The 27,818-nt window shown below is 44.1% G+C and overlaps 1 protein-coding gene across 1 annotated transcript in view; it reads right to left on the bottom strand.

Annotated features, from left to right (window-relative positions):
* The window catches only part of LOC147683721 (ceruloplasmin-like), a 427,036-nt gene that overhangs the window by 72,961 nt on the left and 326,257 nt on the right, over nucleotides 1-27,818 (bottom strand). The window contains exon 15 of the mRNA XM_086944094.1: nucleotides 10,743-10,849. Within this exon, the coding sequence (XP_086800220.1) occupies nucleotides 10,743-10,849 (107 nt within the window). The remainder of the gene's footprint in view (nucleotides 1-10,742; nucleotides 10,850-27,818) is intronic.

Raw genomic sequence — 27,818 nt, 5'->3', positions numbered from 1 at the left:
CAATGAATTCCCTGCAACGTGAACGCCATCACGTTGAAGACTCTGTGCGTGAATCACGTGAGTCTTTTGTAGTTCTTTGTTTAAAAGAGCTACCTCGTTCCAGAGCAATTTATGCTTTATTGTGGCACCTGTGTCATCTTTGTAGTCGTTTTCGATCCAACTCTGCAGTTTATTGTTGTAAGAGTTGACGCAAAAATGAGAATCGCACACTATAAGTGTCGGGAATTCACGTTCTGCATTTTTGAGCGCCATCTTTAAAGATCTGATTTCAGTTCTTTGAACCGAACAGTTTCTTACAGATTCAGTTTTTGTTACTTTCGGTCTGAATTTACCGCACAGCCAACGACCCTTAATGATCGCACACGCTGCATTGTAGGATTTGCTCTCTACGTTGAAATGCTGTACAAAGCTATCTGTATAGATTATACAGGCGTATTGTGGGAGAGGCAGAATTTCGATTGGCAGAGGATATTCTTCTTCATATTCTAAATCATTCAGTTCTTTGTATTGCGGGGCGAAATAGTATTTCACATCTTCCGCTCCTAGAGAATCTATGCACTGTATCCATTTCGGGTCCAGTGACACTGTAGGCAGGTTTACTGGGCTGAATAGCGCTTCGAAGGCGGATTCCGCTGTAAGGATATTAATCCGTTTGCCGTGTGCTAGTTCTCGTTCATTTGCTAATGCGATTTGCACTGCGTTCACAGTTCTTTCTGTGTGACTGAATGTTTTTTCTGCTTGTGTGTACAAGTGAGATTTAATTGAAATTGGTACCTTTTCTCCCTCATTAGAGGTCAGGTACGTGAATCCGCATCTTCCTGGGATGACTCGGATTACTAGATCACGTGTGTTGTCACGTGTATCTAATTTAGTTTTTGCTAACATGTCTGTTTGCAGTGATCTCAAAATTTCTGTGTGTTTTTGAGTCCAATTGATTTGTTTTAAATCAGGTTTAATTAGTTCGTAGAGAGGTTTAACGCTCTCTGCGTAATTTAGGATGTAAGTTCTTCCGAAATTCAGAAAACCTAGAATGGATTGTAAATTCTTCAGCGTTTTTGGAGCTTGGAGTACAGCGCACTTCTCTAAGAAGTTGTCCGCTAGGCTTTTCCCTTCACTTGATAATTCGTACCCTAAAAACAGTCAGATGGGCAATTCGGGACTTTTTAAAGTTGAATTTGTAACCCTCTGCTGCGAACCCAAGTACAATGGTGTTCACTCTTTTCAAATGAGTATCCAAGTCGTCGTCTGTGAGATAAATATCATCTACGTAAGATAATGCTTCATCATCATAGATTTGTAGTAACTCTGTTACCCTAGCTGAGAATAGTCCTGGGCTGTTCTTGAACCCCTGTGGGAGTCGACAGAATTTTTCTGCGACCCAAATGCGGAGAAAGCGGTCAAATATCTGCTTTCTGGTGCAATGTTTTGACAAAAGAAACCATTAGAAATGCCTAATGTCGTTTTATATTTTTTCCTAACTATATTATTCATTAGGGCTGCACTATGCGAGTTTTGTACTGCAAAAGTTTTGCAACATGTATTAAGATGTCTGTAGTCCAAAACTAGACGGTATGAATTGTCTGGCTTGGAGACAGGAAACAAAGGATTGTTCATTTGAGAGGTGCATGTTTCAATCACCCCCTGGTACTCAAGTTGATCTAAGATCTCCCTGACTTGTTTTTTAGCTTCTTGCTTTATGGGATACTGCCGTTGGGCAGTTGGTTCACTTTTTAATTGGATTTTGTGAGGAGGTGAATCCTCATCCCATCCTACATGATTTTTATACAATGCAGGTGCCTGGGCTACTGCCCATTTCCTTGCATATGTGTATTTTTTGTGAATCGGAATGTGATTCGAGAAGGCAGGCATAATCACTTCTTCGCCACGAGGGCACTCCCTGACAAACTCCGGGGGCCAATCTTTTTCAGCTAACAGAATATCATAGCCTTTTGAGAGCTTATCCCAAAATAGACCCTTAATTTTCCTAGTCTTATCACCCTCCATACGCAATGTTATTTCGTATATTTTATGGGGCTCGCTAAGTCTGGCGTCGGCAGTTTCAACCTGAATGTATTCATTCGTGTCCACTGTCTCCAGATGACTCATCAAGATCTTGCGCGCTATACTGATTTCTGCTGCACTGTCCAACATTGTCAATGCCCACTCCCCGTTTTTCAACTGTGTCCTCAGTATTCTCGGCATGGTTGATTACCCTAATACTGGCTACCTTCTTTGTCTGAAATTGAGATTTCTTATTTTGAGCAGGTTCCTTGTCTTTGGACTTGGTGTGCTCTCCTGGGTCTGACCGTCCTCTTCTTTCCGAGTTCTGTGGAAAAGATCGAGAGGGACGTGTATCAATACTTTGATATCTATCAGGTTTTTTCAGATTATCCCTATTTCTAAGGTTATATCTTTTCTCAGAGGGCTCCCGCTGGGGAGACTGGCGTTCTCGAGTCGGAGTTCTTTCCCTCCGCCGAGGAGACCTTCCTCTGGACTGGAAAACTTTTTCCTTGGGAGTGGATTGTTTATTTCCATCCCAACTCTTTTTAGGAGTGTTTAAATTATTTTTAATAAATAATTTTTCAGGATTTTCGAGCAGTTGGGGCTTAACTGGTTTTCCACCCAAGCTGTCTCTACCTAATTCTTCATAGCATTTTTCTATGATTTTTGTAAGCTCAACAGGATCTTTTATATCTGTTTCCCTCAACTTCTGGCGAATCGCCACAGATGCTGCTTCTCCCTTTATGTTGGCTAATAATATAGCCGTGACCTGCTTGAAATCTTTCAGTAATTTCATACCTAGATTTAAAGCGGGCTCTGGACCGAATTCATTTTGAATCTGTTTTAGCACTTCTGGTATTACCGCCATAGACGGAACACCGTGTGTTTTTGTGTAAATGGAAGCAAAGACTGTACCCCAAGTGTCGCAGTCCTCCACGTGTGGTGCGATTCCCATAGGAAGGCAGATGGTCAAGATTCTGTGTTTCTCAATAGGGGTAGTATCAGGAAATACTGCCTCTATTTGAGTGATTTTCTGGGCTAACCAGAAAGGAATTTGTTCCCGTTTTACGGGTGTTTTACCAAGACATGACTGTATGTTCTGTGGTGTAATTTTATTTGTGTTCCCCTGATGAGGGGTCAGCTGTGGTGTATTAACAGCTGGCTGGACTGTTGCAGTCCGTATTACATATTGGACTAATTGCCTATGTATTTTTATTATTGTGTTTAGCTGTGCTAACAGCTCTTCTCTAGACATTCTTGCAATGTCAGGATGTGGTGTGTAGCTGGCTAGAACCGGCCACGTGGCTCCTGGTCTACCTAGTGGACCGAGCCTAGTTATGTGATCATTGTGTTTTAGGGCGCCATTAAACCAGAGCAGGTGCTCTTGAAATTTAAGTGGAATTTCAATCTTCTCGAAAGGAGCGTACTCTTCCGGACGTTCCTCTATTTTGTAATAGTGAAACTCTTGTGTTATAGCGTTTACCGCTGGAAAGTTTATCCATGAATAGAATACCTCTGTCTGCCGATACTCGTGAGCCTCTATCACGAAAATTACTGTACCACCTTGAGGTGGCAGTCCGTTTTCTATAAGTTTTAAAGTTATAGATCTTCTTAACTGGACCGGGATGATAATAGCATCCGGGTCTGTGTATTCGGGACCTTGCTGAGTCGCATCTGCTGCGCCCCCAGTGGTTCCGTTATTTTCTCCTGGCATTGTAAAAATGCGAGGTTTGCAGAGTAGGTCTCCAAGGAGACAAAGATTAGATGCACAATATTTTGGAACACTGTATCCTTCAACGTTGAATAAACCAGAGCTTTACATAGGAATCTCTTCCTACTAAGGTCGGGCGGATTTTAACCTTTCACCCACTCCAGACGTCTATTGGAGTATTTACGGGGGAAAGGGGTGTGAAATATGCACGACTGAGTTACTCTACAAGTCTTGCGTTAGTTTATCGCCTTACCAAACGTTAGGGCGCCATGTAGTGTAGTTCCTAGTTTCCCACTAGGCCCTGCGCATTGGAATAACATAAACAGTAGTATCGACGTGGAACTGCGGATATTCCAGGCCTCCACTGACTATGCTAAACTTAATTGGGTTGTGTTACCAACTAGCTCAGAGGTAACTGGAAACTTTCTTCTCTGCATAGGAAGTGATCAGCTTCCTTGGCACAGACAAGAAGGGATTCAGTTTTCCAACAACCGTGCAACATGACAACTTTGCTCCTCAGATCAAGAGTCGATCTCTAGGGTCGTGTGAAACAATAGACATAGATTTCACTCAGTCAGTCTAGTGCAGTTTACTTTCACAGTATGTAGAGAATAGAGAGACGGGCGTTTATCAATAAAGGGTTAACATTTATTGAACAGTCTTTCTTCTCGTACAAGAGAAATGTATTGCCACAATTGCAATAATTGTTATTATAAAAAGTACGTACAGTAAGATAAGTATTGCGAAATAGAACTGTAAAAGCATTGATATGGTTTCTTAGCCATACAATGGTTTAAAAGTAATAAAACATATATCCAGTCATATATACATTAGGCTAACATACTCAACTGGTGCTTCTAACTAAGCCTACCCCAGTGTGCCTGACCTAAGCCTAACACGTGAAAAGGGGAGTAAGTAAGTAGCTTAAGTTAAGTTGGTTTTGCCAAGGTTTGTTTCAAGAATTCTCGTCTAAGGGTTTAGTCAACACCATACCTCTGAATAGAATGATGGAGGATTGGTATCTCCTTCAGGGGTCTCTCTCGATATCCCAGTCACCCGCGAGGGTAAACCGGAAGCGCCGGGACTGGATTTCTCTGCACGAGAAATGCAGCGGCTACTCTCAGCGCGTCGAGGAAGGAGGGGTGACAGCGTCCGCGGGCAGCTGGAATCGGCTGGATGTCTTCGCAGAGGACGGCTGTTCGGCTCTTCAAGCGTACTGCACCATAGTTCGCGCTGTAGCGGCGATAATGGTAATCAGCAGCTTCACCACCACAGGATAGCAGGCTGCAGCGACAGAGTGCTAGTTTTTACCAACACAGGGTCATGCAGGCAGCTGGCATCAGCAACAGGCAACGAACTCACAGCTCGTATCTCACATTGCTTAAGGCAACGTTGGTAATATTTATACCTGACAGGTGCCGGGTTTGACGCAAGTTTGCTGGACATAAGACGTCAATTAAAGATGTCACTAGGAAGTGACAGTTATCAGTTGCTCATTAGAGTTCCATTACTAATCAAAACATAGCAAGCGGGGATTTCCAGGTTTGCTAAGTTTTTATCTTGTTGAAGAACTCGGAGTGTTATCTAGGAATATCAGATAGTGACTGCTGCTCTGTCATTGCACTAATTGGTCGCAAAGGAAGTAGCAGAGAGTCATGCTGGAATGTGGCTCTGTGCGTGTGAGGCCAGAGATGACTTTTCAGAAAATCGCACTTGAACGGTTATGCCAATATAGGGAATAAATGGATTTATAGCCGAATAGGGGCATAAGGTCACAGTATCGATCAGGAACCTAGATAAGCACGCAACAACAGCTAAGGGAGACAAGCAGGAGCCAGGCTGGAAGTTCAAATCCAGTGACACATTAATCAGCCCCTAATTCATTATTGTCAGTTGGGGCAGGGCAGGTGTTGTAACTAATTTTGCAACAATGAAAGCACTTAGCAAGTGCAAAAGATCACTAATCAGGAAGCACTAAGGAAGCAGGTGCCAGCTAAAAAAATATTCTGTGACACATTAATCAGCCCCAAATTAATTCAGGTCACTTGAGGCAGGGAAGGTGTGCTTTGCTTTGCCACAATAATGTACACTGGACAACCAGAGGGTGCTGTGATGAAACAGAAGGTGGCATGGGTGGGCCAGAGGGTGGCATGAGTAGTCAGAGAGTGGCAGTGGTGACAGAGAGTGGCAGTGAGGAAGAAGAGTGTCCCAAACAGGCTGGACACGTAGAAACAACAAGTTCGCAAAACTTGCGACCTGACAGGTAAGTTCGCGTTTGCGAAATTGTACAAAACCCTCGCAAACTGGCAGAAACCCGCGCGAACACAAAAAAAAAAAATCCGCAAATTCGCGAGAATTCGCGGATTTTGCGGATTGCGAGTTCGCAAATCCGCAAAATTCGCGAACGCGAGATTCGCAAAATTCGCCCATGATCGGAGGGCCAAAGCCACTATGGTTGTGCCTAAACACAGAGCTCTAGAGAAATGTATAAATTGAGACCATATTGGGCCCAGGTGTAATGCTGGAACAAGTCTTTTGTCAAAAAAAGTTATTGAATAATAAGTTTTAATGCAGTGGATTTTTGTGTAAAATAAAACACCCCTATTTTAACAAGACCATCCCCTTGATCTCATCTGTAGTCCTTATTTATTTTGGGAACTTTGAATTGAAAGAGTGCCACTGAACTCTATGTCACTGCACACTACACCAGTGCACTCCACTCTGCATTACTGCACACTACACCAGTGCACTCTACTCTGCACCACTCTGTTCTATGCCACTCCCCTCTACACCACCTTTCTAGGCCACTCTGCTCTTCTCTGCACTACTCTATGCCACTTCACTCTACGCCAATTTACTCCGCACCACTCTACACCACTGCACTCCACGCCACTGTAGTCTACACACAGAACTCCACTCTGCATCACTTTAAGCCACTGACTTTATGCCATTCTACTCTGAGATACTTGACTCTGCACTACTTTACTCTAGGCCACTGCACTGTAGCCTACTGCACTCTATCTCACTTTACTCTGCATCACTCCATGCCACTGCACTTTATGCCACTGCGCTCTACAAAACTATTTGTATCCAGAGCCTGTATATTAAATGCTACTAGCTGGCCTGCAGCACTGGTTGTGCCATCACTTGAGTAGCCCTTTAAACATGTCTCAAGCCTGCCTTTGCAGCTTGTGTGTGCCGTTTTAAACTGCTCTTTTGACCTGTCAATATAAACCATTTGCCAGGCCCAAACTATTCTTTTTAAATAAATGTAAGTCACCCCTAGTGTAGGTTCTGGACAGCCAGAGGACAGGGTGCAGTGTATTAAAAAGTTGAACACGTGCTCTAAGGTTTTATTTGTCCTGGTAATGAAAAAGTCTTAAATTCGTTTTTTGCTACTGCAAGGCCTACCTCTCCCATAGGATAACATTCGAGTTGCCTTATTACAGTTAACAAGCTGTAACTTCCAAATGGGAACAGGTAACCAGTGAAAGTTTGGTGTCTTTGGTATTGTAATTAAGCCTGGGCAAAGCACTACATTACGCTCGTGTAGTTTGCAAAGTTTGCGCTACTTCGCACTACGCGAATTGCACGTAGCACAGTGCAAACACATGTAGTGTAGCGTAGCGTAGTGCAGCGGTCAGTTTCTGCTTGCACGCGGTCCTCAACGTCAAGTTGGCGACCGCGAGCAAGCAAAATGACATCCCGGCGAGACTTTTTCCTCGTTCGCGATCAGCAATATCAAGTTGCCGATCGCGAGCGTGGAAAATAAACCTCCCAGCGAGCTTCTGAACACGGGAGGTCAGGTTTCATATTGCGAGCGGTCGCGAGCTTACACGACCACTCGCAATATGAGAAACTACCAGTCCGTGTTGAGAAAGCTGCCTCTCGAGTAGAAATCTACTCGAGCGGCAGAAAAGACCGCTTGCACTGTGCAAGTTGCAGTTTGCACTGATTGCACAGTGCGGACAAGCATCCGGCACTGTGCAATCAGTGCGAACAGCATTTTGCACAGTGCAGTACGCAGTTTGCGTAGCTCCGCGTATGGGAAGTGCACTTCGTGTAGCTACGAGTAGCGCTACTTCGCAAACTACGCCCAGAGTTAATTGTAATGAAAAATCTTCACTGTTACTGTAAATTCAGATTATAAATTGCAATTTTGAAATAACACATTTGGAAAGTTAAACCAAACACAAGGGGTTGGGCTCATATGGTCAGTCAGGCTGAGCCACCAAAAATTAGCACAAACAAACAATGCCAAAACTGACGCCAACTTTACAACCAAAGTTCATTCATGACTACTGTAATCAATAAAAGTGATCACCATTTATTTTTTTGACAAAAAACGTAATAGAAATGATTTATGTTTTTTGTCACACACAAGGGACCAATACAAAACAAATTATTAATATTCTTCCCTTCCACCTACATAAATTAATACCACAACAGTAGATACAAACCAAAATTACACAAAAAGTGGATTAGACTATTTTTCAGCATTCCTTCCGTCACTGTTTGTGCTCATTGAGAACATGGTAATCCACACAAAAATACAAGTCGGTGATAACTTGCTTAGGCATCAACACAACTGGGCTTGTCCAAGGACTATGTATTTCTTAATGATTTTCATGTCTAGCATCTTGATACAGACCTTGATACCTTGACACAGATGCAGGTTAGCTGACATCTTGTGGATTTGGTTTTCAGAAGAAGACTGCTCCAAGTGTGGATGTCATGCAGGCACTGGTGTCAGAGCTAGATTCAGTGAGAACATGCCTAAGAACTACCTCAGCACAACTTGGCACTCTTGCTATTGCAGATATGTCATACCTGGAAAAAGAGTCATCTTTATAATCGCCAGAGAGCAAGTTGATTCATGACTGACTTTCCTCTTCATCTTTCTTTCCTCCCAAAGATTGCTACCTTTTCCCTTCAATTGAGGTATGGTTTAAACATGTCTGTGTAGCATACAATAATAATTTCCAGTACCAAAATCAATGACATAGGTGAATTCACTGACCTTTTTTCAGATGAGTGAAAGGTTTAATCCATTTGTCCCACCGAGCCAAAGGAATCAGAGGCTTCATAATCAGGATATGTTGTTCTGCCTGTTAACTAGTTAGCATTGCTTTCAAACTGTACTAGTCCAAATGTATGACGTTACAATGCATATATTCACAACACAGTATTTTACATCGCGTTCGTTACAACGCAAGTCGTTACACCGACTTGCGCTGGAGGGAGCTGGACATAGGAATAGTATGATTTACTAATCCAACTCCAGCCTACGTAACAGTATGGAAGGTGTTTGAATAGTAAATCATACTATTCCTTAGCTTAGAGCGTCATCCAACACAAGTTGTTGTAACAGCTTGAGTTGTAATGTCCGCGATGTAAACATACCGCGGTGTAACAACCACATTGTAAAGGTCATTCTCCAGTAGTCCATCACCAGATATTGACATCCCTAAAGACTTCCTTTTGCTTTGGGATTTAACAGCACCATCTTGTGATGGCAGAACAGCATATACTCCAAAGCATTTTTGGGAACGCGTGGGATTTCCTCTCAAACCTCCTTCCCCATAGTGAGATGGCCACAGAGAGGGTTACCACACAATGGTTCAAATTGACTACATACTTTGTCCTTCTTCAGTTCTATGCCTCAGTGCAAAAAGTAAGTATGGTGGAAGCATGCCTGATTTGCTCCTCAATGGATGCTCCAAAGCACCCATCATGCTCTTGGAATCCTAGGACCCCCCCCCAATCATTTAATCAGTTTATCAGTGGTATGTGCCTAGAAATGTGTAAGATACTCCTACCGCATCCCAATTGACCTTCATTTATATCAGCAAGAATTTTCTTCTACTCCCACAAATCTCTCCAGGAAGTCTAAAATAAATAGGCAGTCATTGTCCCCAATGGAATTTCTTTTATTGTATCTTATTGCGGGATCAAGGAACTCCAATACATACTTTTTTTGTGAAATATTATGGCAATCCAGGGCACCAGTAATATACACCCTACCTTCTCAAAAGGTACTCCTACCACTGGCAATGGCACTGGGGCTACCTTTGTCTGTCTCACCCACTTACTATTCACTTGGGAGGTAAAACACAAGAAGGCAACATAGCTCATTTTCAGGCAGTAAAAATGAAAGAAATTCCGCTTCTATGACATTTTAACCCTCTGGCATCTAGATAAAAGAAAGTTGTGAGCCAGCTGCAGGTAGACATTTTGGTGCACCTCATTTACTACTAAAGGTTCCTGGTTCTGAATTTGAAGGCTCACTGTAGAACATTGGATCTTCATGCATGCTTCTCTCTTGTATCAATTAGTGCAAGTAGTATATCAGATCTCCCTTCTACATGATGAAGCAGTAAAAGCCTAACATTCACAAAACTAGAACATGGTGCAAATTATTAAAATGTAAATTGATAATATATGATAACAGATTTCCCCATTTTATGTGTGCAAGAACTCAGCAGGATCAAATCCAGAATTTGTATACTTTGAGCGAGATGCCATTATGAAAACAATTCCATACATAGTCCCTCATTCCAGGAGGCACAACAAATGAGCTGGATTTTCTTGACTATCCCACCCACCGCCCACCACTCCCAATAGTTGCTGATACCAAGAGTACCGGTAACTGGGGATTTGGAAACTCCTGACAATTATGAAAAATGAGGAGTTACAGCTGGATTTAGTAGTTATGAGTCCACTTCCCCCAGATGATCCTCATTTTTACCAGGCATTTACACAGATAGTTTAGCTCTTTCAGCCGAAGAAATCTGTCAGTGAAAGTCAACAAAACATATCATTCTGATGGGGCTGGTACCTGCTGTCCCATCAGAGTTAAGAGGCCACTTGTAATGGGGTCCTTAGAAGAGTCACATACAAGAGTAGGCAATAGAGAAGATGGCTTTTAATTCCTTTGTTCAATGACAAGTGTGTTTAGAATTACAGTAAGCAACAGACAAAACATGGGATGTTTGGGACACAATTTAAAGGAGACTTGTATTAATGTTACCTTCACTTGATCCACCATTGAAAAGTAAGCCAATGTTACACAGTCACTTTCTCCTTCTCCCGGACCAGACCTTTCAGGGATTTCCCATATGTACTTTTCAATTTCTCCTAAATCAATCAAACAACAATAGTGAATTCTCCTTATGTTGTGAGCTCTCAAGAGCAGTCTGTATTGCAACAAATAAATATGCGCCTCTGCAGGCTCCTAACAGTGTTAAAAAATCATTAACCACAGGTCAAAGGCATATTTTATCTAATGCTTAGAATGATCACCAACTTATCTATATTTTGACTTAGTTAGAGAGATTGCTTGGACATTTGAGAATTAATAACAAAATGTATAAAAGTCAATACCGTTGTATATCAGAATGTCATATACAAAAATATCTTCTGACATAAATATTGCGCCTTAAATTCTGTTTACAAAAATATCATCTAATCTCTATTATTATCTCCAGTGTTGTACAAAATGTATACATCAATATTTTATTCTGGACAGGGGCGTAGCTTAGTCAGTCAGTAATGCTATGGGATGTGAGGCCGAGATTTCCCAGCAAGGTGTACTAAACTTAAAGGAATAGAGGGGATGGCGCTACCAGAAAGCCGTAATGGGCAGGTTTAGGGGTGTTAAGTTTCACTTGTTTGGAAATATAAGGCCAGACTCTGTAGGGATAGTCTGTATATTGTTTTGTGGGGGGAAATTTTTATATAGTGCGAACTCGACCCGAAGTTATCAGAGCGATTTACGTGAGCACCAGTTGCATTACAGACGGACACATTCATTTAGTTAGGCACGGTCAAGATTAACTGATTTGCCCAATCACAGGTTGTTGAGGATCCATGCCAAGAACCGAACCCGGGTTTCCAGCTTCGAGGTCGACCACTCTAGCCATTAGGCCACATCCTCTCCCGCTATGTTGTCCACTCTATGTCCAGTTCTCCTAATAGAAAAGTAGGGTAGAGAGGCCCAGGCAGGCTAGAATAAGCCCATACCTAACATCAGCTGACAAGGTGTATGATTGGCAGCAGGAGCAGGCTTTTTAGTAGCTCAGATGGCATCTGAATGAAGTCTGAACATCTTGAAAGTCTCTGTGAGAACTTCACACTGTCTTCAGACTCCTCTCCAGAGCTCTCACTCATATCCCATAACAAACACTCATCCCCAACCGAAACTCACCCAGTCTCCCAAAAGTGACTCTGTTTGCAAAAAATAATTTTATGCTGCATTAATGAACAACAAAAACACATTTTTAGAAAAAAAATACTCCAATGGAATACAATATAAAGTCAAAACACAATGCAAACAGGGTCTGTATTGCTGTCATAGATCACCTCAATGCTTTCTACAGTCTTTGGGTACGGAAGCACTGTTTTTGCCTGTAAAGAGCATCAATTAGGACCTGAACTGGCAGGACCCAACCCACTTAAAGCCCTGAAGGTGGCACACTGGTGTGGAGTGAGTGATGGGTGGGGGACAGTTGAGATCCATGCCCTCAGCCTTGCCTGCACATCACCCACATCTTTGCAGGTCAATCTGCAACCGAAGGACCAGACTTATAGGTTGGAAAGATTTTGAAATCTCAAGGCAGCAGATCCACTTGTGCCCTCGACCCCAAAACGAGCTAAGCTTTCATGTAGCATCTGCCTGCTCACACTTTCTAACCTCATGCTTCAAGAATTATCATCAAAGCAGTGACCTTTGATGTAAAATGGGTGAAAGAAAGAGATGCATGCACATCTTGTTGTGAAATTGCACGATGTGAAACCAGAATATCTGGGCTCAATGGCAGCTTTCCTGCTTGAACAAATTGTGTAATCCTAGGCAAATATTATATTTCACCGAACCTCCTTTTTTCATGATCCCAAAGTACCTTTAGGTGAATTAGTTCAGGAAATGTACTGTACAAAAACCTCATGTTTAACAGAATATAAAATTGCTCAATCTATAATCATTTAAGCAACATATGGGGTACACATAGCAACTTGTTATTGTTATTTAGTAGTGGCATTGCCGTCAGGGTGGGGGGGCATGAAAAATCCCAAGTTTATTTATTTAAACTGTTACTTTTAATAAGTGACTCTCAATGAAGCGACATATTCTGAAGTACAAAAGTGAAACACACCCGCATGTTCAAGAAATTCACTTTTTTTAAAGCAACTTTATCATATTTTTGCATGTTTGTTGTGTGATTTTCATGCCATATATTTTCATATCTCTGCTCATGTGCTGGCTTTTAGAGCAGAGCCCGACCCTTGGTTCAGTTCTGGCTTGACTCTCACGGTTAATTTGTCTGCTTGCCCCCTCTACTCAGTCTGAAATAGCGACTTAGGGGCCGATTCCGATTTGGGAAACAAATCCGTACGACGATTCAAATTCGTAGCTGTTTCCATACGAATCATACAAATCGTTCCGAATCACATGGTACGATCCGTAGTAAAAAAAATATGTCCCAATTGTTGCGAACCATACGAAAAGCAAGGGAAAATCCGTACGATACGGACCCTGAAAGTGAACCATACGAATCTTAAACATGCCGTACGACCCGACAAGTACGATCCGGACCGGGGAATGAGTACGCGATTCGTACGGTAAACGTCGCATATGAGCAATTCGTACGGAGAGCCACACATTCACATAGGGTATGGTTCGTACACCCCATGATCGTAGGGGTACGGTTCGTACTCCTACGATCATGGGGTACGGTTCGTACACCCCATGATCATAGGGGTACGGTTCGTACACCTCATGATCGTAGGGGTACGGTTCGTTCACCTATGATCATGGGGTAAGGTTCGTACACCCCATGATCGTAGGGGTACGGTTCGTACACCTACGGTCATGGGGTGTACAAACCGTACCCCTACAATCATGAGGTGTACCAACCGAACCCCTACGATCATGGGGTATACGAACCGTACCGGGGGTCCGTTTTGCACGCACTTCGAGTCAAATTCTGCTTTTCTGGACATTTTGAGCTTGTAAAAAAAGAGTCGTACGGAGTGTTGACTGGACGAATCCTACTTGCTGGGTCGGAAAATGATGCTCCGATCCGTACGGACATCGCATACTGCGCATTCCGAATGAGATTTGTAGGGATTATTGAGTCGTATGGGCTTTAGTACGATTCGGACGGAGAACTGCTTTGGGTACGCATCGTACGTATGGGGAAGTTCAAGGATACGATTAGTATGGGAAAAATGCTCTGTCCGGCTATTCGTACAGGATTTTACCGAATCGGAATCGGCCCCTTAATGTTGCTGCAGACAGCCAATATGACAGATAATGCCAGGCAAGACCTACTAAGGAATTAATAGGGCGTTGTCCAACCCCAGACACCTCATCCCCGCCTCCAAAAAGCTACGTCCGTAATTGTGGAACCTCGCCCTCAAGACACCTACCAAGGTGACACCTGTCAGAGCCTATGTAGACTAACTCGAAGACTCTTGCGATGAGACAGGTTGTCAGTTTATAGTATGAACAAAGGGTAAAGGTGGCTGATTTCTTTGGAGTATGAATTCCTGCTGTTACCTCCAGTTACTTTGAATATTTAGCCATTGATAAAGGGAAATCTACAACTGGGCTGGAGGATTTTTGTTTTGTTAAAAATTATGAAAAATCTATGATTAACAGTGTTTACGCCTATTTACTCTGTAACAAATTACAGAGTAATTGACAGAACATAAGGGCATGTTTGCAGATTACTACGAATAATAATATTTAATATAATAGGATGTTTTATTTTTAGTGTTACTAGAAGTACTTAGCTTTTTCTTGTTACTGATTTTAAGACTGATGCAAAAAGTCGATGTCATTAGAGATGCCTTTATATATTTGTGTACAATATATGCTGTATATACTGTTTCAAGACTTATGCATCAATGGAAAACTCTTTGACAATCAGTTTTATGTAAAATTCACTTGCGTAAAATATTCCAAACTTTTGGCCAGCTCAGTTCCGCTCCTTCCCTGGGGGTGATTGGTCAAGCTGGGGCCGAGGAAAAAGGAGGGCCCCAAAACGTGTTTTCCCAATGCAACTTCCCATAGGACCTTTAGCCACGGCTACAGCCCGAACGGCTGAACGTAATTACCCCAAATTTAGCAGAGAGGTAGTCCTCAGTTCCGACTTGTGCCATTCGCATTATCTGGTGTCAATCTGTTCTGTAGTTTTTGAGAAAATGACGGTTAAAGTCAATTATATATCTATGGGCGCGGAGGATCCGGAGTAGTATCAGCAAACCCTACGCGCAGCCTACGAGAACCCTGCCGTACACGAGCTGAATGCTCATTGGCTGACAACTGTCAAAATCAGGAAGTGTTGGCAGCCATCTTGTGCCTCGGTAGAACTGAGGCACAAGAAAACAACAACAAACGCCGCAAAACACGAAAAGGGGGCAGGGTAGACACACCCTGACCCCCTAGGCCTGCTCAGGGGGTCCCACAAGGACCCTGAGGGCCCCCCCAAAAAATCTTTTTTTAAAAAAATTACTTGATTTGCGTAGGATCCTAGCGATTTTTAAAAAAAAGAAACGCGGTCTCCCGTGGAAAATGTGTAAATTTGCCCACGGGGGCCCAAATCCCGGGGGCATTATTGAAAAAAAGGTGTGGGGGGTCCCCCCACACTGCCCCGGGGACCACCACCCCCGGGGCTCTAATTTAATATATGCAGTGGATTCAGGCCCCCCCCCCAGCCCCGGGGACCGCCACCCCCCGGGGCTCGATTTTATTGTATGCGGGGGGCTCACAGGGCCCCTCGCAGCCCTGGAGACCGTGACCCCCGGGGCTATTTTCAAATGGGGGCTCTCAGGCCCCCCAGCCAGCCCGAGGACCGCCACCCCTGGGGCAAGAATTAAATGTATGCGGAGGCTCACGGGGCCCGCCCGCAGACCCGGGGACCGCCACCCTGAGGCTTTAAACAAATGGGTGGGGGGCTCTCAGGCCCCCCAGCCCGGTGACCACCACCCCTGGGCAAAAATTAAATGTATGTCGGTACTCACTGGCCCCCCGCAACCCCGGGGACCCACACCCCGGAGCTCTAAACAAATGGGTGGGGGGCTCTCAGGCCCCCCCAACCCTGGGGACCGCTACACTCCGGGATTAAGAAAATCAGGTGGGAGGAAATGAGGCCCCCCCAGCCCCGGGGACCCCCACCCCGGGGCCAAAAATGTGGGAGGGGGGCCAGGCGGCCCTCGATGGCCCTGGGGACCACCACCCCCCAGGGCCGGCTCTTGCAGTGTCCCGGGGTGCCCACTCCTGGCACACTGCTGTTTGCAATGGATGGGCGGGAGCCTCACGGTTCACACCCTGCCAGTGCAAACTGCTTTGTTTCATTGAAGCGAGAGTAGGAAAACCTGCTCTTGCTTCAATGAAGCAAAGCAATGCCAGCTCCCGCAGGAGGCGGGGAGCCGGCGGGACCTTGGGGGGATTGGGGACCAGCCACGGTCCTCAACGAAGAGGGCATGCCCCAGGGGATGGGGTCCCCAGGGCTAGTAGTGGCCTGGGAGGGGAGCCACGCGGCCCCCCTCCAAAAAATAAAATTAAAAGAAAGAAACGGCCCGGGGATGGGGTCCCCGGGCCAGAACTGGCTATAGGAGGTGGGCAAGCAGCCGCCCTCAAAAATATATACATTTTATTTATAAAGGGCCATGCCTCGGGGATGGGGTCCCCGGGGCAAATTATGGCCTTGAGAGGGGGTCACGTGGCCCCCTTCCCGATTTTTTTTTTATTTGGGGGCATGCCCTGGGGGATAGGGTCCCCCGGGCCAATACATTAGAAAAAGAAGGGGGGCTACACAGCCTCCCTTCTTTAAAAAAAAATAAAGTTAAAAAAATGGGATCGGGCCGAAGGCCACGCCCACTACCAGCGTCACTCTGCAAACGCACGCCTCTGGCGTGTTTGCAGAGGGGGAACGAATTTCCCTTGAATTCTGGGGGTCCCTGGGGGGAAAATAGCCGACCAGGAACCTCTAGTATGTGCCAGGGACCTGCGTTGCAGAGAGGTGTTCTGAGGCCACGCTCCTTTTTACACCTCTCTGCAATGCAGCTCCCTGGCGCTTGGTGGAGGTACCTGGTGGGCTAGTTGGCCGCCACGGGACCGCAGGATTCAAGGGGACTTAATCTCCTAACTTAAAACAAGCCACGGGGCGCGTTTGCACAGTGGTGAAGGTAGGGGCGGGGCCTAAGGTGATATGTGTGCAAACACGCCCTGTGGGGCATTTTGAGTTGGGGAATTAATTCCTCTTCAATCCAGATGTTCCCTAGGGGACAACTAGCCCACCAGGTACCTTCAGTATGCGCCAGGGAGCTGCGTTGCAGAGTGGTGTTCTGAGGCCACGCCCCCTTTTCACACCTGTCTGCAACGCAGCTCTGTGGCGCTTACTGGAGGTATCTGTATCCTCAGTATTCAAGGGGAGTTAATACCCCAACTTAAAATGCGCCACAGGGCGAATTTGCACAGTGGTGAAGGGAGGGGGCGGGGCCTGAGGTGACACATGTGCAAATAGGCCCTGTGGCGCGGTTTAAGTTGGGGAATTAATTCCTTGTCAATACTGAGGGTCCCTGGGGGCCAACTAGCCCACTAGCTACCTCCAGTAAGCGCCACGGAGCTGCGTTGCAGAGTGTTGTAAAAAGGGGCGTGGTCTTTGAACACCTCTCTGCAACGCAGCCTATTGGCACATACTGGACGTAACTGGTGGGCTAGTTGTCCCCCGGGGGACCTCAGAATTTAAGGGCACTTAATCATGCAACTTAAAATGTGCCACAGGGCGAGTTTGTACACATGTCACCTCAGGCCACGCCCCCTTCCTTCACCATTATACAACTATTCCTCTAAAATCAGCTGAACTACGAATTCCGATTTACTCAACTGTTATCAGGAGAGAGAGAACCCAGTGCGGCATCTTTTAGCCCAGCACTGACCCTGAAAATTAATCTAAGCGTACTTACAGTAACTTGTATTTCCTTCCATAGGAAACCATTGTGCGGTTTTCAGCAGAAAAGTTTTGAAGTGTTGATTTTTGAAACATACAAATATTCCTCTAAAATCAGCCAAACTAAGAATTTCGATTTACTCACCTCTTATCAGGAGTGACCTCAGTGCTGCTTCTTTTAGCCCAGCACTAACGCTGAAAAATAATTATAACCATACTTACCAGTAACTTGAATTTCCTTCCATAGGCTAACATTGACTTCACTTGGAAATTCTTTTAAGTGTGGAGTTTTGGAACTTTAAAATATTCACCTAAAATCATCCGAACAACGAATTCCGATTTACTCACCTGTTATCAGGAGAGAACCCAGTGCTGCACCTTTTAGCTCAGCACTGACCCTGAAAAGTAATTCTAACCATACTTACCAGTAACTTGTATTTCCTTCCATATGAATCCATTGTCTGGTTTTCACCAGAAAAGTTTCTGTGTCAATTTTCACAAACTAAACATATTCCTAAAAAATTGCCTGTATGACTTAAACGCATTCTTTCAACTGTTTACAGGAGATGCACCAGTGCTGGATCCAGGATCCACCACTGAGTAAGAAAAAGTGACGATAGCACTACTTACCTGCTAAAGGAATTTCCCGCCATAGGATAACATTGGTGATTCCATGTGAAAACATTTCTAAGTGACAACTTTTAAAATACAATAATATTCCTTAAAAATCACTTCTGTAACTAAAACGCTTTTACTCAACCGTTTACAGGAGATGTCCAAGGACCTAATCTAGGATCCAGTCCTGTGGTTAGAAAAGTAATCCATAAAGTAACTAATTGCATTTAACTAGAAATTCACTTTGAGGTCAATGTTGCACTGTGTTTGAAATTGTGTTGCCCATTGCAACAACTGTAATTACTGTACTTAAAAGTCTATTGCCTATTTGCAAAGTATTTAAACTAAAGTATTTTATTCTAAGAAAGTATATTTTGTAATGTAATATATAATGTAATATTAATGTAATTTAAAAAATAAAATATCTAACAATAATTAGTTTAAAAAATGTAGTAAATCAGTATCAAAAAATAAATATCACAATTAATATATTTAAAAATTGTCATTTACAAAACCTTCGAAATTCACTGAAAAAAAACATAGGTTTCAGGTCTGATATAGTTAGGAATTAGCATTTAAAAAACCTTTGAAATTCACTGAAAAAATCATAGGTTTCAGGCCTGATATAGTTAGGAATAAGCATTTAAAAAACCTTTGAAATTCACTGAAAAAAACATAGGTTTCAGGCCTGATATAGTTAGAAATTAGCATTTAAAAAACCTTAGAAATTCACAGAAAAAACCTTAGGTTTTAGGGATGTTATAGTTAGCAGGACATTTCACTCGTACAAAACCATTGAAATTCCTCCGATATAGTTAGTTGAACTTGCTATAACTCGCGCTCCTGCAATCCACTGCTGATGATGTTACATATTACATCATTCATGACATGGTATATATATCGCGAGGGTGCATATATGTGGAGTTAGGTATTGAAACTCGGATGTATGACGGTACAACGCGTGCTTTTACAACGCGTGCTTTTACAACGCGTTCCGTTACGACGCAGGTTTTACAACGCAAGTCGTTACAACGACTTGTGTTGGGGTGCGCTGGATAGTGAATAGTTTAATTTACTATTCCAACTTCAGTCCCCGTGGATAGTAGGGAAGGTGTTGGATAGTAAATTAAACTATTACCTATCCTAGAGCGCCCTCCAGCGAAAGTCGTTGTAATGACTTTCGTTGTTAAACCTGCGTCGTAACGGTACTTTGTTGTAAAAGTTCCCTTGTAAAGGACGTTCCCCTTGAAACTCCATACTTAATTAGCTTTCGATACTTCACTTTCGATATTTTGGCCTCGATATTTCCATCCCACAATATTTATTTGATATTTAGGGGCACAGCCTGTGATGTAATGGCTGGCATTGAGACATAATCAAGGAGCCTTGAGTCAAACTGACATTGTCTCCTAGAGACTTGCTAATTTCCTCCATTAAGTCTATCCTTTGCTTCTGTCATCCCATCCACTTTCTTTTGTTGGCTCCTGAAAGTCTTTTCCTCATGGTTCAACATGGGCACCATTGCTGAACCAAAGAGCGATAGCTGGCATTAGAGCGCTTTAGGCCAGAATGGCCTTACCTGTGCTGCTTTCTAGGTATTATGCAGTTACCACACCAGCCTTATAAGGGTCTTCATTCATTAGAGCTGCATCCTAGTCCTTGTGACACCAGCCACTTCTTTTAAAACCTCTCTGGAATGGGGTGGTGGCTCTCATTGAGATTATTAAAGTTATTTTATACCTCGGCTAGAATGAAGTGTGTTTAGCAGGTCTCCAAGGAGGTAGACCATGTGTGCTAATATCTCCTGAGACGATGAATAAGGAATGCCTTCAATACTTTGATAACTAATAGAAAGTTGCCTTTGCAGTTTTAAGGCATGCTCAGCTAGAGCACGATTTATTCTCAATCCTTTTCTCCTGTTACATTGCCTTTGATTCCTGGGAGATAACCTGCAGTTTATACCACATGGATCCTCTTCTCTGAAAGACAGCTCATTGGTTTAAATAATCTTGTGCCAGTCACAATTCCGAATCTAAGTAAGATCAACTGAGTCTTCCATTCTTCCAAGCTCTATTACCTTAGGCACCATTGGGCACCATTAACATGAGTAGTATGGACTCTTAGGGCCTGATTCACTAAGGTAAACTTACACTGTTGTGTAAGTTTGCATTTGTTTTGCGAACTCAGAAACTCCGATTTAATAGAATGTTTATGACTGCGGAGGCTATACGGTCGGGGCAGTGTACTCTGCACATAAAAAGATACAATCTGCCTATATTTTTCACTATTATATACCTTGGCAGGCTCTTTTGAGAGTGGTTGTATATTGTTTTGCCAATTGTAATTTTGTATATTTGTAAGTTTATAACTGTATGGATAATGCTTTTCTCCTTGACTGCACTTGACTTGACTTGACTTGACTTGACTTGACTGCACTGCACTAAGGCTTCATTGCTTATGGTGTCAAGTCAATGGTAAAGGCTATAAATCGTGTGTCATTGTAAAAAAAAACCTATGCCAGATTCAGGAGGTTTGATCCGTTTATCACGAAATGTTATGAATAAGGCAGTATGTATTTGTTATGAAATATACTTGGTAAAGTCAATAAGCCTTTAAAGGTGGATTGTTATTGAACTGTGTGAAAGCCCTCAGAAATGTATTTATTTACATGCAATCTCAAAGATTATCTTTGTAGGCAAGGAGTCTGGTGCTGATTAATACATTTACCAAAGACAAACCACCTTAATAAACCCTATGGGTGAAAAAGTTGCACTTTAATATTTTTGCTAGAAGCTCTTTGGTAGCAATTGCAAACAAAACAAGTGATGGACAGAATGTGGATCAATGTCACACATTCACCCCAGTCCAAAGATCTGGGCCCAAATCCATCGTTTGTTTGCACTCCACACCACCCTGGGTTAGACAATGGCGATATGCAAATCAGCTCTGACCCTGTGCCCCATGGGAACAGTCCAGTCCGAACTACAAAAGCCATGTCCTTCCCAGAACGGAATCAAGCATCCGAGGACCGGACCGGTTTCGAGGTAACACCTCTCATCAGCCCGGCTAGCTTGACTCCAGTGGTGTGGAGTGCCTGGGACCCACGTCTGAGCATCCCCAGCGCACTTATGGCGGCAATTGCAAACAAAACAAGTGATGGACAGAATGTGGATCAATGTCACACATTCACCCCAGTCCAAAGATCTGGGCCCAAATCCATCGTTTTTTTTGCACTCCACACCACCCTGGGTTAGACAATGGCGATATGCAAATCAGCTCTGACCCTGTGCCCCATGGGAACAGTCCAGTCCGAACTACAAAAGCAATGTCCTTCCCAGAACGGAATCAAGCATCCGAGGACCGGACTGGTTTCGAGGTAACACCTCTCATCAGCCCGGCTAGCTTGACTCCAGTGGTGTGGAGTGCCTGGGACCCACGTCTGAGCATCTCCAGCGCACTTATGGCGGCAATTGCAAACAAAACAAGTGATGGACAGAATGTGGATCAATGTCACACATTCACCCCAGTCCAAAGATCTGGGCCCAAATCCATCGTTTTTTTGCACTCCACACCACCCTGGGTTAGACAATGGCGATATGCTCTTTGGTAGGCCGAACAGGTTTAGTTATCTGAGAGGATCTTGTTATAAAAAAAAAATATCAAATACATATATCTAAATGCAAATATCTATACATATTTAGGGGCGCTTTTGGTCAGTAACCTTCTGCCATTAGTCTGTATGAGCGTCATATAAAAGCTACCTTCATTCAATATAGAATTTACCATTGAGAATGCGCCCACCCAGGTTCCTTCAGGTCCAGTGCCAAATACCCATATCGAACTGGTCCATTCAAATTCTAACTAGCATGCAACTGCTTCCGCAAACTAAGGACCTCATGCATTCTCTAACCATAGGGAAAAAGATCCTTATGTGCAAGCAGGAAATAGAACCAGGTGTAACTGGACTTATTCCTCGTAGGCAGTAGCATCCTCCGTCTTTTGACCTTCAGTACTTTCCAGCCACTCTTAGCCCCCAGGACAGGAAAAACAGGCGATCAGGGAAAAATAATGACTCCCAAACACTGAGAAAAATCTCTTAGGGTGTGAAAGCCATTCTTTTTTTTGGTTTTCATACACAAAATCCCACTTTAGGAGTCTGATTTTGAAAAACAAAAAATTCTATTGTTTGGTGGATAGCAGTCAACATTGAAGACAGCTATATACCAGACTTTTTGTACCTTGAAGGGTACCGCCGTGATGGTAGTTCATTTCAAGCATGCAGAAATGACCGCATGACCAGCCGCTATGCGTCCATTGGGGCGTAGGGGCGTAGCCCCACCAGCCCATGGACCCGCGGCTGCAACTTATTAATTGTCACTGTGCAATTAAAAAATAATTAGCATGTCACTGTGCAATTAAAAAATAATTAGCATCGGAGAGACACAGGAATCCGGGCAGCACCCGAATGAAACGGGAGTGTGTGCGTTGCGCAGGGGGGCGGGCTGGTCTGAGTGACAGTCGAGTGAGTCGGTCCACGTTATGTACATTCAGACAGTGGACAGCCAGGACAGGTACCTAATGCGCAAGTACTGCTCGGGGCTGAAACTAGCCCGAGCATGCACATGAAAGTTCCCCCATAGCTAGTGACCAGGGGGGGCTGCTGGTTAAGCCTCCGGCGTTAAACAGGGCAACAGGGCGAGCAGTCAGGGTGCCCCCCTAGCCAATCCTGGCGCTGCATGCAGCACCAGGATTGGCCGGTCACCGTGCAGCAATCCATTATTGGATGCCGCGCTTGGGTAGATCAGCCGCACTGCACAATGGCCAATCACTGTGTCTGACTTCATGTAGTCATGCAGTGATTGGTCATTTTGCGGCGCGCGGCGCTGCTGAAATTAAGTTGGATCCACCGAATGGTGTGGATTTCTTAGCAGAGGGAAGTATCAGAGCACAGACTGACAAATGACAAAATGGTTCAGAAAAGAGAGGAAGGAAATTAAAGAGTTCTTTCTTTGTATCCTGAATGTGCCAGGCTCCTGGCGAATGATAGCGCGAGCAGGCAGGACGTTCCTTAAAGTGGAGAAAAACAACCAAGTGTGAGTCGGCTTTCTATCTTCACACTCATGGGTTTCACCTATTTCATAGAGGATGAAGCAGCAGATAAGTCGGACTAGAAGATCCAGGCTCACAACTCCGCCCTCGGTCTGTTCGGAGCGGCAATAAAACTCACGCTCTCTAAAGAGTTGCTGACGTCTGCGCTGCAGTACAGCGTCTTTAGACCGAGAGCCGAACTTTACCCGGCCGGGACTTATTATTATTATTATTATTAATTTAATTTTATACAGCGCAACAGCTACCCGAAGGTTTCCCGGCGCTAAGAACGCTAAAAATATATGAAAGGAACAGATATAAAGTGGGCATAGTCTTTTGGTTAAAAAGCCATGTTTTTAAGTCCTTACAAAACTTCTGGTATTGTGGTTCGATACGCAACGAGAAGGCCATTGATTTCCAGAGTACTGGGGCCAAATAGGAAAAAGAACATCCCCCCATTCTTGTTCTTTTGATCCTCGGAATTTGATAGTTGTGTTGATTAGCGGAACAGAGTGATCTCGAGGGGTGATATTGATGCACTAACGCCTGAAGATAGTGCGGTTTCACTCCTGCATTAATCCTATGCATGTAGCAAAGAGTTTTAAACTTAATGCGGTTCTCAATCTTCAACAAATGCAAATCACGTAGTGCAGCTGAGGCAGATGTTCTACCTGGGAGACTACAAAGCAGTCTGGCGGCAGCATTTTGGGTTACCTGTAACCTGTGTAATACTTCCTTTCCCACTCCTAAATATAGAACGTTACCGTAATCGAGCCTGGATGTAATGAGGGCTTGGACTACCGTTCTTTGAGTGGGCAAAGGGAGCATCCACAGGATTTTTTTCAGCCACTTCAATATGACAAAGCAGACAGAGGCTACCCTGCCAGCTTGTTGCCTCATAGTTAGTTGGTCATCAACTATGAAGCCAAGATTCCGGGCTGATTGTACAGGAGTCGGAGGTGGTCCCATTTGGGTGGGCCAATGTTGGGGGCCCCATAAGGGTTTATTTAAAGAGCAGGAGCTCGGTTTTATCACCATTTAATTTGAGTTTTGTTATTGTGCATCCAGTCTGCAATGTTTAACAACCCAGATCTCAATGAAGAGGTGTTACTGTTTGAGTTGGTTGAGAGAGAATAAATAAGCTGGGTGTCATTGGCGTAGGAGTACACCGTGGGCCCTGCTTGTTCCACAATGACAGCTAGAGGGCTAACATAAACATTAAAAAGCAGAGGGCTCAATATTGAGCCCTGAGGAACTCCACATTGAAACCCTCGAACCTCAGATTTAGAAGAGGCAGAGAACACCTGGAAGGTCCTATTAGTCAGAAAACTAGATAGCCATTTCAGGGCTAAGCCAGTGACACCACATGATTGAAGGGTTTTCAAGAGGATAGGGTGGGAAACAGTGTCAAACGCGGCACTTAAGTCAAGAAGAATAAGTGCCACGGTTTCACCCCTATCGACTTGACGACGGATATTATCCGTAACTCCCAGTAATGTGAACTCTGTAGAGAAACCTGCACGAAATCCAGAATGGGAGTCATGCTGGAGATTGTGTGTCTCAATGAATGTTGCAAGCTGGGCATTTATATGCTTCTCCAAAATTTTAGAGAAAATTGGTAAGAGGGAGATCGGACGGAAATTAGATGGTATATCCGGGTCCAGGTTCGTTTTCTTCAATAATGGCATGACCATAGCATGCTTCCATGCAGCTGGTACTTCAGCCTCTAATAGAGAGGAGTTCAATAGTTGCATAATTAAGTTATTACTCGATGTGCTTAAGGTTTGAAGCACTGAGGGAGGAAGCAAATCATTTGGAGAGCCAGATTTAATGCTACTCAAGATTTTACAAAAGGAGATGATATTCATTTGAGTCCAGCAGTCTAAAACAGTGTTATTATTTGAGGCCGTCATATTCCTAGGGATAGGTTGTTTAGAAGAAGATGAAGCAACTGATGCCTGTTTTGCGAAATCAGTATAGATAGTACTGATTTTTGTCACAAAAAAGTCAGCTAGATCATTACAGTGTTTAGCATCCAGGCATGGAGGTTTAGGCCGACATGCGGCCCCAGAGAGCTCTTTAACTACTTTAAAGAGTGTTTTTGAGCAGTTTTGAGCTTCCTGAATGGTCCGATTTGCATGTTCAGCCCGGGCATTCCGGCAAAGTAGATGATAATTCTTCAAAGCAGACCTGTACCGTAGTTTAATTTTAGGATCATATAGTTTCCGCCATTGCCTCTCTAGATTTTTACATTTTGTTTTTTCATTTTTGAGGGCCTCAGAGAACCATGGAGCAGGAGTATAGTGATTGTTGATTTTTCTTTTGACAAGGGGTAGACATAGGTCGATAGAAGAGTTGAGCAAAGAAAGCATAGTCGCTTCTTCATTCAGGTTGGTAATTGAATCAACTGGTTTAGTATTTTCAAGAAGTAGATTGAATTTCATTGTGTCCAAATTTTTCCAATTCCTGCCCTGTGCCACCCCCGATGGAGGATTGTTTCGTTTCTGCTGCTGTTTAATTTGAAATTCAACCAAGAAGTAGTCGGACCAGAGAACTGGGATGGCTGGTTTACACAGGACAGTGTCTATATTAGAAAAGATTGGATCGAGTAGGTTTCCTGCCTTATGGGTGGGACCTGAATTATGGAGAATGACATTTAGGACTGCTAAGTCCGCTATAAAATTAGCATTAATTGGTTGAGACATGTCGTTCAAATGAAGATTTAAATCACCCACTAATATAAAGTTAGGGGCTTTATACACCAGAAAGAGTAAAATTAGAAGAAAGGTATAATTTTAAAAAGCCGGCTTCGCAATCAGAGAAATCGAGATTGCTCAATTTGCAATTATATTTATTCTTGTACATGACTGCAATCCCGCCTCCCTCCTTACCCACGAGATTCTTTCCCAAGAAAGTGTAGTTAGGTGGGAGGGCACTGGCAATATCAGGACCTGAGCCATCATTTATTCATTCTTATCAGGTAAGAAGCCTGATAGTAGGTCGTAAATATTGTTCTTGTGCTTCGCAAGTGACCGACAGTTAAGACTAAAAAAGATGTGTTCTAAATGTTTATTGTTATTTCTGGCTACACTGCTCATAATGGGTTTGCAAGGTGCGGAGGGAAAACTGAACTCGTGACAGAAAAAAGGCTCAAGATCACAGTTTAAGTAAACAGAATAAGCACAGGTGTTATGGCGAAGAGATAAAAGGGTCTTACGCGTATATTTGAGTAAACCATCTGATCTTTGGACAGGGGGTATAGCCCCTAGCCCGTCCTGCCGCGGACGGGCCCAGACGGGCTTGCCTTTGGCGCGCCATCCGCGCGCCCGCCGCGTGGCCGGGAGGGGGCACACATTATGTACCTCCCGCTGCTGGCGTCAGAAAGACTGGTGCGTTAACCCTGGGCTCCCCCCTGATGGCGGCGAAGTTCCCTGGCAATCCCTGTAGCAGCGTTTAATCGGCTGCACGGCTGAGGACAAGCGACGTGAGGGTGGGTAAGTGCAAAGAACAAGTTCTCTTTAAAAGCACACAATTTTAAAAGTAGATAGACAAGCGCTCCCGGCTTTTCGCCTCAAGAGCTATCAGCGTTCCTATGAGGGTTGGTGTCACTGTGAGGCGCCGCGCGGGGGAAGGTGCTGGCACTCCAGTATACTGCGCCTCACCCGGCCCTCAGGTACCTGGGCACCGGGCTAGGGCAGGCCCTCGGGATCTCCAACTCTAGGACTCGCCGAGACCGGGATGGCAAACTGCAGACTTATGGACGGTGGCTGGGTGAGTGCCCTCAAGATGTGAGCACTACATCGAAAACAGTGCAGATTGTGCATAAAGGCAGCCACACAGTATCCTCTGTGCACCCCACTGCAGGCTGAACTGCCGCAACCCCGGGCCCGGGGAGGTAGCTCAGTGGGTTCTGTAGAGCGGGTAAGAGTGTGAAAGTTCTCTTTGCATGCCTATCCTGCCCGGCCCTGCTGGCGTCCTTCCTGAGGGCGGGGGTTTCTTTTTAGCAGAAGCTTTTACTCAGCCATATTGTTGTGTTTACACTATTCTTGCTGTGCCTCTTTAATGGTCTCGTCACGTGTCCACTCAGCTGCATCACTGATGACACTTGAATGTTCCAGAGTGTCATCGGTGATCAGTTGAGGTTGTGTTGCAGGAGCCAGCGGCTGTGCGGACCTGACTAAGGCATGTGTGTGTATATTTATCAGGGTCTGAACAGGTGTGCAGTCGGGTTGGCCAAGAAAACCCTTCAGGGATAGGAGTGCCTTTTCTTATTGAATAGGATACAGGAGTGCAAAAGAAGACAGACAGCAAGTCTCACTTGAAGCAAAAATGAAAAAAACTGAAATATTCTCTCTTTTAGTATTAAAACCTCAGAGGCCAAGAAAGCCACCAACAATGCTAATAGAGTACTGGGTGCCAACTTGATAAAGGCAGCTATCATTCAAGAA

Source organism: Lissotriton vulgaris, chromosome 11, assembly GCF_964263255.1.
Source record: "Lissotriton vulgaris chromosome 11, aLisVul1.2, whole genome shotgun sequence".
Classification (NCBI taxonomy): Eukaryota; Metazoa; Chordata; class Amphibia; order Caudata; family Salamandridae; genus Lissotriton; species Lissotriton vulgaris.
This window is presented reverse-complemented; position numbering and strand designations above follow the sequence as displayed.